We start from the raw sequence: 13,512 nt of genomic DNA, 5'->3' as shown, positions 1-13,512 counted from the left end.
AGTATGTGCTATATAGTTGCCATATTTTCAGTTATCCAAAGTGGGAAACGGGATGAAGACAAACCTGTGACATCCCAGATGGTATGACCAAGACTATACTGCAGCAACGTTTAAGGAGCTGAATGATAAGTGAAGTATCTGGGAGTGCTAGGTCTGCAAAAGCCATGGGAGTTCTATATGTGCTGTGTAGCATTTTAAGACTTTTTTTCATCTTTTTGTTCCAGGTATGGAGTGCACTTTTCATCACTGGACTTATGATGAGAATATCAGACCACTCACATTTGCATGCACATGTGTGTAAGGTTAATTCTGATGTTGTCATTTTCATTAATTTCTCAAAGTATGGGTTGGATCTGACCCTCGGATCTGACTCAGCTAATCTCTTTAGATACTTGGATCTGACTCTCAAGCTCCTTCTTTTACCCATAATGCTCCTTACTTGCCAGATTGCCTCAGATCTCGTTTGCTGCTCTAATTATTTGATTGGCGTTGTGTTCTCTCAAGCTCTTGAGTGCCTTGTTAGGTGTTGAGTAAAAATAGAATTTATGAACTTTTTTTATTTGTTCCTTACATTTACTATTCTCATTTATTTTGCATTCTTCCTTTTACTCTTCTTTACCTTTGGGATACTGTTTAGGTAACTTTTTGTATCATTGTTGGTATTAGGCCTTTTTTCTATACATTTAGGTATTCTTTCTACCATTATTGGTAATTAATTTATTTTAGTTATTTATTTACTTTTGTTTACCGAGGTAGTCCAACTGTGTGGAAGCCCATTTTCAGCAGAAGCCTGGGGAAAAACTCCAGACACAAGTTATGAAATTTTTACAAATTTATACAGAAAAGAACAGTTACAAAATTATTTACAAAATTTTACAGAAAACAAAGTTTACAATGTTTTGTAAAAACATAATACAAGGATGAAACACAGAATTCACATGAAAGGTGCATAATGAGTGCAGAGGTTATTATATTTGTGACAAAAATAACAGCACATGAAAACTTGATGAATTGTAGGTCTATAATCTTTATTTTTCCTTACTTGCTTTCTATTAAAAAACCTCTTTGTATACAATATCTTGTAGAGTTTCTTTCTTTTCTTTCCTTGTCTTTTGATTTTTGATGTTGGCTAGAGTGTGATCATTGGCATGGCTGACATACCTACCGGTTTTATGAAGTGCACTTCCTGTGGGCATAAGAAACCTAATTCTTTTTAGCCATTTTCACTTGCAGGTGTTTTGTGAGATCTGTGTAGGTTTTAACTCAAGGGCATTTTGTGAGATCTGTGTGGGTTTTAACTAAAGGGCAATCAGTGACAGGTGGAATAAGTTGGCCCTGAAGGAAATTTTGCCAGCTTCTTCATCCTCTACTGCTTCTACTCAACCCCCTTCCCCCACAAAAAGCACAGGAAGTGCTCTCCTACAAGGTCTCCTGCTCCAAGTTTGGAACCTCCCTCCAAAGCAAAAAAAAAAAAGTGTCAGATCCAACACCCTCTGTAGTTAAGTCTCCTCGGATCTGAAACCCTAGATTTTCTGTGGAACCCATGTCTCCTAGACTTAGGTCACCATTTTTTACAGCAGCCACCTAGGAAGTCATCCCACCCACCTTCCACAACTTCCTCACTCATGTCCTCATGTAGTCTTTCCAAGGCAGATGTAGACAAGATGATGAGGACATTTCTTAGAGCACACATCCATAATGGGTGTTTTTCTGGCTGTGTCTCCCATCGGATCCATGAGCCTTTACCCACCCTCACACCTCAAAGTGATTTCTTCTCTGATCCAACCCATAATTTAAGAGTCATCAGATCCGGGAACACTGAGAGTTTAAGTGTCAGATCCAAGGATACCACATTCCTCTTTGGATCTGACTGTGTCCCTGACTTGTTTGGAGCCGATCCCCACTGAGCAGGATGTGTCTCGGAACCGAAGCATCGGCACTGGATCGGGGGAAGTTGACTTCAACTCCAAGGTTTTCAGAGTCATTGCTTGCCCTTGGAGCCACAGCGCTGGACAGCTGGGGTCCAATTCCCTCCTCACTGGGGAGATCCAGGGGGTGGAGAACTGACTGAGCAAGAACTTTGGCTCCAGTGAGGTTGGTTTCTACTTCTCCTGGACACTCTGCCTTTGACGTAGTGGAGAGGGTTTTCTCCTGTCCCAGGGTGTCTTCTACTCTCACTTACTCAGAACCTATACCCATTCCCCAAAGGGATTTGAGCTCTTACATCTCGTCACCCTTCCCCACAGGGACAGCCAGCCCATAAGAGCTTTCAGACAGTTCCTGTTCATGAACTCCCCCTAACCGAGGACACTGAATTTGATGAGGGGAAAGGGTCCCCACCTGAGGATGTCTCCTTTGGAGACATTTTAGAGATATGGTGCAAAAGGGCTTCCTAAAGCCCATCCTAAGAGGAATTTATGTTTCTGGAAGCCTTTGGATCTAGCCCATGTATGTCTTGGGTTATCTCCCTGGTGGATGACCTTGTAGACGTCTCCTGCTGGGCATGGAAAGAATCGGATACCATAGAGCCTATTCCCTGCTGACCAGACAAGATATTAGGTGCCCCCAAAAACCAACAGTATTGGAGACCCACAGTTAAAGGCACACTTTTCCACAGTGTGAATGATGGTAAGACCTTGTCTGCTGTTGGAATCCATTTCTCTACCCAACAAAGATCTTTCTCTAGGAGTTAGCATGGTGGTAAGAAGATGTGGTTCCAACAATCTGAAGGACCTTTTCAGGGCTCACATGGGGAATTTTCTGCCACAGGCAGAAGGGGAAATAATGGAAGATGCCGTCCTCATGGCAGAGGAGATCTGCATAACCAAGGGTCTCGAGATTCTTTCTCTGATAGGCCCTTTCAGCACTCCTGAAAGCTTGCCCACCTGTTCTCTTGAGGCAGTTGGGGCGCTTTACCTTGCACCTAAATGCTTGGACAGCCATCACAAGAGATTCTTAGGTGCAAAGTATCATGTCTAGAGGATACTTCATTCCCTTTTCACAAAAACCCTCACAAAAGAAATGTCTCCCCAGTGTTCCACCCAATCAGAGGGAGTTAGCAGCATTAGAAATCCAAAGGCTGCTAGAAAAGAGAGTCATCCAAATGGTCCCACAAGACCAAGCAGGATTTGGAAGTTAGTCAAGGTTCTTTTTCCTGCCAAAGAAATCAGGGGACCTGAGATCTCTTCTAGATCTCAGTCACCTAAATCAGTTTGTGAGGAACTCCAAGTTCCAGATGGTCACTCTTCAGTCATTCTGCCTCCTCTACAGAAAGACAACTGGATGTGCTTAATAGATCTTCAAGATGCATACTATCATATCAAAATAAACAGGAGCTCTTAAAGATATCTGCACTTTCTTCTGGAAGCCAGTCATTATCAGTTCAGAGTCCTGCCCTTTGGTGTCACCACAGCTCCCAGGGTGTTCACCAAATGCATGGCAGTGGTGGCAGCTCATCTCAGACTGCACAGATTCAGAATGTTTCCTTATTTTGACAACTGGCTGCTTTCCACACCAACCAAGCATCTGCTAGAGAAGGACAGGGATTACTTACTCCAGTTTTGTCTATTCCTAGTGATCACAGTGTAGATCAGAGTGCATGTGCTGTGTGCTGTGTCTTTAAGAAGCATGTCAAAGATGTAATATGCATGTATAAATGTCAAGCACTTGCCATTCCTAGTGCCATTTTAAGAGCGCAGCCAGAGAGTAATCATGTATGATTCCAGCAGTTAGTTTGTATATAAGTTACTTAAAGTCAGTAAATTTCTATTGTGATGTGTTTGTATAAAATAAAGCTGCTTGAACAGAACCCGTGAAGACTTTTTTTATTGTGTCCAAAGTAGGAGAGCAGCATGGTGTCAGAACCGGGATCGTAGAGATTAATATTTGGAGCCATGAGGTGCAGAGATGACAATGAAGGTAAAGTAAGTGAAACAAGCATGGAAAAAAAAGCCAGAAAAGATAATGAGAATATGCACAAACTACTTATTATATAAAAAAGATAAAATGGAGCATTACAAGGGCACAAACTGCATTAGTAAACAAGCGACAGGTACAAAAGGTTTATTAACTTAAACATTTGACAAAATGATTACCAGAAAATTAAAACGAGTATGTTTAAGGCAAAACAGGCATGTTTAGAGTAAAATGAGCACAAGAAAAGTACAATGGGCATGAAACAAGATTAAATGAGCCAAACGAATATAATAAGGGCAAAAAGGGCACATTAAGCATAAATAAAGCAAGGCAACTGCATATTTTTGGCATAACTACGACTTTGTATTGTATCGAGGGCATAACTGAAGTTATTCAAAGTATCTCAAAGTGTGTAAAAGTGCTTACAGTGTGTGCTTATTACTGTGTATGTATTTTGAAGAATTTGTGTGCAAAGTGCAACTGTTTTGTGAAGTACAGTCAAATTATAACCATTTTGAAAAGTTTCTTGTGCTGGATGCGTCTGTTCATAAAGTGCCACCATTACAGAGTGTTTCTTGCACTGTAAAGAGTTGCATAGCAAAGTACCGCCATTTTGGGGAAATTTCAGTGTGCTGTGTACAGTTTATTCCCAAAGTGCATTTACTTTGAAATGTTTTTGACTCTGAATTTCTCTTGCCCAGTTCATTTGCATCGTGAAGTCATTTGAAATGTTTCGTAAAATGTTGATAAATTATCTTTGGAGGACAATAATTTCAAGAGTGTTACAGTGCCCTAGAGACTTATGTCACAAAGTCCAGTTACACAGAGACTTGCATCGCACAGTTTTTTGATATATGTTTCTTGTACTGATAAGAAGTGATTTCTTGCAATACAGTAATTTTGAGAGTATTACAGTGCCCGAGAGAAACTCATTTCTCAAAGTTCAGTTATACAGAGGCTTGTTGTGCTATTGAGCAAAGTTACAAAAACTGGCGTATGTGTGTGTGTATGTGTTAGTGCTTATTTGCAAAACCCATCACTAGTATGTGTTAGTATTGCAGACGGATTTCAAAAGCCTTTACCACTTGTATTTGATCAGAATATTGCAGAGAACTGGAGAATATTTGAGCAAGAGTATGATGTTTTTATACAAGCAGCTTATTCAGGTAAAGATGCACACACCAAGGCATTCATTTTATTAAACCTAACTGGGTCAGAGGCCATAGAAAGAGAGCATTCATTTGTGTATGCACCAGCAGTACATGAGGGAGAAGGTGAAAATTGTCTTATTGTTGCACAGGCTGAATTAAGGGAAGACCCCAAGTATCTGAAGCGGAAGTTCAGAGAGAATTGTAACCCCCAGACAAATATTACATTAGAGAGGCATTTGTTTTACACAAGAGATCAGAAACCAGGGTAAACCTTTGCAGCTTATATAACTGACCTGAGAAACAAAGCTAAGACGTGTCAGTTTGGTGACTTAAAAGATGAGATCTGAAGTAGTTACTTCATTTGTTCTGCAACCTGTGGGTCTCGGATCCGACCGGCAGCTTTCCAAGCTTCAAGATCCGAGCTCCTAGCTCCTCCCCTCTACCCACAACCCCTGTCACCACCACACTACCTCAGATCGTTTTTGCCGCGGCTTGAATAACAAGCATCTTGAGAAGAGGTCCTGAGCTTAGACATGGAAGTGAATAATTTTCTTTCAGAGATTTTCTTAAAACTTTAAAACTTAAAAAGGGGAGTATTGTGAGTGTTTCTCTGTCCTTTTTTGTTTTCGGGATTGCGTTTTTTTTATTCTGTTAACCCTTCCCCTAGGTGTTTGGGCGTGTGAGTGTGAGTCAGGAAAATGGCCGAAGGCCATAAAGCTATTTTTTCAAAGTGCACTGGGTATGGCCATAAGCTTTCCCCAGCTGATGACCACACTCAGTGCGTTATATGCCTGGGGGTTGCCCATTTGTCTTTAGACTGCCAGGTTTGCGCAGCCTTCAACCCCCGGGCTGTGAGGGACAGAAGGAACAGGCTTATTCTGGCGGGATTGCTTCCCCCGGAGGAGGCCTCTTCCTCCTCTCCCTCCAACGTGCAGGCTACCCAGGTAGCTTCGGCACCCCTGATTCCCTCGACTCAGGCTGGGACTCAACCTACCACTACTGCCTTGAGTATGAAGGAAGTTCAGTCTTCTCCTTCTAGGGATAAGCACAGGGAGAAGCACAGACACAAGAGGCGAGCTGAGCCTCATCCCTCGGCTCCGCCTTCAAAAATTGTTAAATCGTCTCCGAGGGTGTCCGGACCTTCTCCTTCTCGGCTCCGATCTCCTTGCTTCTCACCAGAGCCGGAGGAGGAGCTCCCATCACCTTCGTGGTCGTCGAGGCGGCCCTCCAGGCCCGCGTCTACGACCTCCTCTAGATCTACTAGGTCTCTCTCCGACGCCGATATGGATAGGATGATGCATCGGTTTTTGCAGACCCAAATGCAGATGGGGTGCTCCTGCCCCCCCCTCCACAGGGGGGGGAGTGCAGCTTCAATATTTGCCCTGATTTCTCCTTCTTCAACCCGGATCCGGGTTTTAGAGTCTTCGTATCCAGGCCCTTTCGGAGCCGGGGTTTTGTCGGCGCTGGTGGCCCAAGCCTTCTCGACGCCGACCATACCCTCGAGTATCTCGGATCCGAGCTCTCGGGGCCGTGGGCTGGGCGTCGGATCCGTGGGAGCGGGTGCATCTTCGGCGCCGCCTATGTCGGAGAGCACCTCCCTTTCGGATCCGATGGCTTCGGCTCCGACCCCGATCCCTATCTCGGAGCCGAGGAGACTGCTCTCGGGGCCGGAAGAGAGTAGTTCTCCCTCTGCGTTCGAGGTAGTGGAGAGGGTACTGTCGAGGTTTTCCAGGTCCCCTACTCGGGCTTTGGATCCCTCCGCCCCCCACTGCATACGGGTCTAACTTCCATCATCCTTCCATCGGGACAGCCTGCACAGACCCCCCAGTTGGTTCCCTCGGAGGAACAAGAGGCCGTTGACGAGCCCTCTTCTGATAGTCCCACAGAGGAGGTGCCTCGTAAACAGACGTGTAAAAGGAGGCACATGGACTCCCCCGAGTCCGTCACCACAGATGCGGACTTAGAGGAAAGGGAAGGTTCCCCAAGGTCACCCCCCGAGGATGTCTCCTTTGGAGACATCATGGAAATGTTGCTTATTGGGGGGGGGGGTCTGCCCAAAAACCTTCCTCGGATGAGTCCATATTTCTGGAGGCATTTGAAGCGGGCCCATCTACCTCCTGGGTGTCCCCACCGGCAGATCCCCTGGTAGATCTCCTGACTACCAGGGCTTGGCAGGAACCCGACACCGTGGAGCCTATCCCACGTCGACCGGATAAAATCCTTAGCCCCCCTTCAGACAGGCAGGTTTGGGCCAAAGGGTCTCCAGTTGATGCCATGTTGGTGGCTGCTGCCACTAAAAGAGAACTCTCCCAGGAGAGCTCCACGGTCCACCCGCCGGACAAGGAGTCCTGGGTGCTGGATCGTATAGGGAAGCGGACCTTTGCTTTAGCAACCTTCTCCATGAGGGCGCTGAATTATATGGTGCATATCATCAGGCTGCAACGGGATTTGATCAAGGAATACACTGCAGCTCCACCTGAGTCCATGTCAGTCGAGGACAAAACCTGTCAGTCGCGGACAAAACCGTGTTCTCGACACGCATGGCCACTCTCAAGTCCATTTCAAATACATCCATACGGCTACTGTCTTATGCTACGGAGGGAGCCGCAAGGGCCAGCGGAGCAGGTGTTGTCTTGAGACTTCACGCCTGGCTCCGTCTTTGTAATTTTGCGGAACCTTTCAAGGTGTCCTTCGCGAACGCACCCTTTGACGGCTCTTCGCTTTTTGGCAAGACTGTACGCGGTACACTAGTCTAAAGCGAGAAGGACGGGAAGACGCTGTCTGCCGTCGGAGTCCGCTTCTCAAGCCCCCAACGTTCCTTCTCAAGGAATCAGAGGGGGCAAAAGAAGCTGTGGTTCCGCAAGTCTCAGCAATCCCATCCAGCTTCTGACTCCGCGCCCTCCAGAGGCAGAGGAGGGCAGGGTGGACGCCGGCCCAGAGGCAGAGGGGGGCCGCGTAACTTCGGGTCTAGGGAGCCTTTTTCCGAGAGACCCACGCAGCAGCCCTGAGGGCTTACCCGACTGTCCAGCTCTGGAGACAGTCGGTGGGCGTTTAACGAAGCACCTGTCAATGTGGGAGTCCATCATGAACGATCGATGGGTGCTCTGAATTATATCCAGAGGCTACAAAATTCCCTTCCTATTTCGTCTTCCCTCAGGTGGTCGCCTCCCCGATGTCCCACCCAATCAAAGAGAGGCGGCGACCGTAGAGATTTCAAATTTGTTAGAAAAAAGAGCCATCCAGCGGGTCCCCCCAGACAAATCCGGATTGGGCTACTACTCAAGGTTCTTTTTAGTGCCAAAAAAGATGGGAGACCTCAGGCCCATTCTAGACTTGCCCGCCCTGAACATGTTTGTCCCCAAAGAAAAATTCCGGATGGTCACTCTACAATCTATTCTCCCCTTAATGCAGGAGAACGACTGGATGTGCTCTATAGACCTCAAGGACGCGTACTACCACATTCTAATGGACAGACGGTCCAGGAGGTTCCTCCGCTTCTGGCTAGGGGCCAGTCATTACCAGTTCAGGGTCCTTCCGTTCGGTCTCACCTCAGCCCCCAGGGTGTTCACCAAAGTCATGGCAGTGGTTGCGGCCCACCTGAGGCTTCAGGGCATAAGGATCTTTCCGTACCTAGACGACTGGCTCCTCACAGCAACCAACAGGCATCAACTTTGTACCGTGAGAGACTATGTGCTGTCTCTTGCCGACAGCTTGGGCATCTCAGTCAGCATACCGAAGTCTTTTCTTCATCCTGTGCAAGCATTAGATTTCATAGGAGCCAGGCTAGATTCCCGATCTTCTCGGGCCTTCTTGACCTCGGACAGGCTGACCGGCCTCTCACTCCAGGTTTTGGCTCTTCTTCGCACCAAAGCTCCGCCGGCGGAGTTAGTCCTGAGGGCACTAGGCTCGATGGCAGCGGCTATCGGCCTCTCTCTCCATGCTCGCCTAAGGATGCGTATATTACAGTGGACACTCCAAGTTCAATGGTCACTGTTACTCCACCCATTGAACATTCCTATCTCCCTGAGCAGAGTTTGCAGGGAATCCCTCCTTTGTTGGCTTCACTTCCCAGAACTCAGGCAAGGGAGACCCTTTGTGACCCCCCCCCAGGTCACATTAACCACGGATGCTTCTCGCCTAGGGTGGGGGGCATTGTTTGGGCAGAAACATCCAAGGTACGTGGACCTTGTCGGAGACCGCTTTGCACATAAATGTTCTGGAGATGAGGGCAGTGCTTCTAGCATTGCAGGCTCTCCAAGACCTTCTACCTCTAGGAACGATTGCAATACAGACGGACAATATGTCAGTGGTCTGGTATATAAACAAACAAGGGGGAACCAGATCCTACCCTCTTTGTCGAGAAGCCATGAGAGTTTGGGAATGGGCGATATCCACCAACCGCTTTCTGATAGCAACGCACATTCCGGGACGATCCAACATTCTGGCGGACAAATTGAGTCGAGTAATTCTCAGTCCTTACGAGTGGTCTCTCAATCCAAAAGTTGCGAAGGAAATTTTCCACAAGTGGGGTTGGCCTCGCTGCAATCTTTTTGCTACTCCCCAAAACACAAAATGCAGCGAGTTCTTCCCCCAGAAGGGGAGAGCCCCAGAGACGCTCTGATTCATGCTTGGCCTCCCGGTCTACTCTATGCCCCCCGCTTCTGCTCATGGCGAAGTTCATTCAGAAAGCCGCACGGTTGGGGAGCAAAATTATCCTCATAGCCCCATTCTGGCCTTGTCAAATCTGGTTTCCATACCTGCGGTCTCACAGTCTCTCCTCCCCTTTAATCCTGGATCCCATTCCAGATCTGATATCGCACCCAACACCGAACCTGGTAAACCTCAAGCTCGCGGCTTGGTTGATCCAGTACCACTAATGGCAAGGACTCCCGGTATCTCGTCACCAGTGAAAACTATTCTGGTAGCGGCTCATAAACAGTCCACCAGGAAAATCTATAATAGTAAGTGGAAACTTCTGGGCTAACAGCCAAGGTCTCAACCCCTTTACTGTTCCAATTCCTATAGTCTTGGATTTTTTGTCCATGATTTTTGAACAAGGGGCCAGTGCATCAACGGTTAAAGTACAGTTGGCAGCAATATCCCATTTTCATGTGGGAGACGGATTAGGATCTCTAGCATCTACAAAATTGTGTAAGACATTCTTGCGTGGCGTTTTCCTTCTCAAGCCACCAGTGAAATCCGTGACTCCCCGTTGGGACTTAACCTTTTTTCTGCAAGCCTTAACGAAACCTCCTTTTGAACCTGCAGCTTCTGTACCCCTTAAATTTCTGTCCTGGAAAACAGCATTCTTGGTAGCCATAACATCTGCTAAAAGGGTTTCAGAGCTCCAAGCTTTGTGCATGAAACCTCCCTATCTTATTTTTCACAATGACAGAGTGTCTCTCAGGACTAAACCCGTCTTTCTTACCAAAAGTGGCATCTGTGGCAAATATCAATCAGACTATCAATCTGCCAGTGTTTTTCAAAAATTTTCAAAATAAGGGAGAGTACATGTTGCATACACTAGACGTACATAGACAGTTACATTTTTACCTGCACAGGACCAAAGATGTTCGTAAGGCTGATCAACTCTTTGTGTCATTTGCTCCTTCATTCATGGGAAAACCTATATCCAAAGTGACATTGGCTAATTGGATTTTTGTCAATGTATTTCTCAGGCTTATAAGGCATCAGGCAAAACAACCCCATTCAAAATCCATGCACATTCCACAAGGTCCATCGCAACTTCTGCAGCCTTCTGTTCCAGGATGCTGTTGGACGACATATGTTCAGCAGCCACTTGGTCTTCTGCTCATACATTTATTTCTCATTATAAGCTGGACATGATATCTAGAAGCAGGGCTTCCTTTGGCTCCGCGGTGCTTTGGAATATCCTCCCATAGACCACCCAGGTTTCTTTGTTTAGGTAGCTGGGGACTCTGTCCCACAAGTTGCAGAACAAATGAAGTAACTACTTCAGATTTAGAAGTTATGTACTCACCATAACGTTCCATCTGAGTAGGTACTTCATTTGTCTGCAACCATCCCCCCCTGCCATCCCCCTAACCTGTATCGGGTTTCTAGGATCTTTATGATTCTTGAGAATATCTGAACCTGTTTATTACAGGTTTTTTCAGGTGATACAGCAAAACCGATCTGAGGTAGTGTGGTGGTGACAGGGGATTGTGGGTAGAGGGGAGGAGCTAGGAGCTCGGATCTTGAAGCTTGGAAAGCTGCCGGACAGATCCGAGACCCACAGGTTGCAGACAAATGAAGTACCTACTCAGATGGAACGTTATGGTGAGTACATAACTTCTAATTAATAAATGATAGGCTTGTGTGTGGTATTAATAGCGCTGCTGTGAGAAAGATCTTGCTTTGTGATAATGATCTAACTTTGAGTAAAGCCATTGAGATTTGTCAGATCCGTGAAGTGACAGAAAACACACACTTGTGCTTGTGAGTGACAAGAGCATGGTTTCAGCAGGCTCCAGAGGAAATGTAGATAGTATGCAACACGTGGCAAACAGAAGTAGGCCTAAACACATGGCAGCTACAGCCCCTGCTAGCTTGCCAGAGAAATCACATAGCAAGTTCTAAGACTAGTTCAGTTAAAGGTGCATCCTCATTGCAGTACAGGCATGAATCGGCAAAACTCAAGTCCAGCTTTATTGTTAACTGTCGCAGTTGTGGTTCAAATCATGAGTCTAAAAGAGAGAAATGTTTCGTATTTGGTCAGCAGTGTCAGAAGTGTAAAAAAATGGAACCATTTTCAAAAGTTTTGCAAATCAAGTAGACCTCTCACAATTGTAAATAAAGGTCACACCAAAAAGCAAGTTGATCAAGTAGAGACTCAGCAGTCAGCTGTCTATGTAGATGGTGTATCAGTGCTTGGTGAAACGGTTGATGCAGTGAATTTATTAGCAAAGAACAAAGTGTTTTGTACTTCCGGATCAATGGTAAATCCACAGAGCTTAAAGTAGACACTGGTTCAAAGTGTAATGTTCTATCAGCAGGCACATTTGCTAAAGTGAGAACTAATGAAAAACTCAATGTGGCCAGTCGTGCAAAACTTGTTGCTTATGGAGGTGAAGAAATTCATACCGAAGGCTCAGTGATGCTTTCATGTTATTTGGCCAAGAACTGTTACATCTTGTTGTCCTATGTAGTCCAAAGGCCCATACAGTCTTTATTGGGTCTCAAAGATAGTTTGAGAATGAATCTGTTTTCTTTTACCAAAGAAGTTCATCACATAGGTGCATCTCCTAGTTCCAGTTTTTCTGAAGCCATTTTCTCAGAGTATGCTTATGTTTTCGATGACAAGTTGGGCAAACTTCCAGTTGTGTATTCCATGAAGTTAGACCCAGAGGTCACTCCTGTAGTCTGACCGGCAAGAAAAGTTCCAATAGCTTTGCAAAATAAAGTCAAGGCTCAATTGGATAAAATGGTGCAGCAAGGTGTAATTTGTTCACTCACAGAACCAACTGAATGGGTGTCATGTATGGTAGTAGCTCACAAAAAGGGCTCAGATGAAATCATAATATTTGTTGACCCAAGAGATTTGAACAAAGCATTGAAGAGACCATATCATCTAATGTGCACAGTCAAAGAGGTCTCAGCCTTAATACTGAATGCCACTGTCTTTTCTGTCTGGGATGCAAAAAGCTCATTTTGGCAAGTGATACTCGATTGCAAATCCTCATTACTAACCAGTTGTGGTACCCCGTTTGTCAGCTATAGATACCTAAGGATGCCATTTGGAATAAATTCTGCAAGTGAAGTCTTTCAGCGTGCAGTGAAGCAAAATTTTGGGTTATCCTTATGCCATAATAGTAGACGATTTACTAGATGGAGGCAGTGGTGAAGCAGAGCATGACAGAAATCTAGAGAGTTCTAGACAGAGCACATGAAGTAAACTTGAAGCTGCCCTCTGAAGTGTAAATTCAGGTTACCAGTACATTCAGGTAGGTCATTTATTTACCAGTACTGGCTTGAGACCAGACCCGACCAAGCAGGCAGCTATCCTTGAGATGTCAGCACCAGACAATATTCAAGGTGTACAGCATTTCCTAGGCATGGTCAACTGTTCAGGCAAGTTTATAACAGACTTCACTGAGTTTGACTGCACCTTTAAGAGAGCTAACGCACAAAAATGTTGCATGGTCATGGTTACAACACTACCAGAAGGCATTTGAAGACCTCAAGCAGAAAATTGCCACCCCACCTACATTAAGATACTATGATGTGAATTAACCAGTCACCATTTCCTGTGTTGCTTCAAAATTTGGTCTTAGCACAGTTATACTTCAAGAGGGCAGAGCAGTAGTGTATGCATCTAGAATACTTACCCAAATTGAGATTCACTATGCTCAAATTGAGAAAGAACTTTTGGCAATAGTATTTGCGAGTTCCAAGTTTCATGATTATATTTATGGTTAAGCTATTC

The 13,512-nt window shown here is 45.4% G+C and overlaps 1 protein-coding gene across 1 annotated transcript in view; it reads left to right on the top strand.

Annotated features, from left to right (window-relative positions):
- The window catches only part of LOC122814407 (protein broad-minded-like), a 296,314-nt gene that overhangs the window by 262,593 nt on the left and 20,209 nt on the right, over positions 1-13,512 (top strand). The window contains exon 6 of the mRNA XM_044086993.1: positions 225-297. Coding sequence (XP_043942928.1) covers positions 225-297 — 73 coding nt within the window. The remainder of the gene's footprint in view (positions 1-224; positions 298-13,512) is intronic.

The sequence above is a fragment of the Protopterus annectens genome, chromosome 1.part1, assembly GCF_019279795.1.
Source record: "Protopterus annectens isolate FY-2018-M chromosome 1.part1, PAN1.0, whole genome shotgun sequence".
In the NCBI taxonomy this organism is placed as follows: Eukaryota; Metazoa; Chordata; order Ceratodontiformes; family Protopteridae; genus Protopterus; species Protopterus annectens.
The sequence above is the reverse complement of the archived record's forward strand: the minus strand, read 5'-3'. Positions and strand labels throughout refer to the sequence as shown.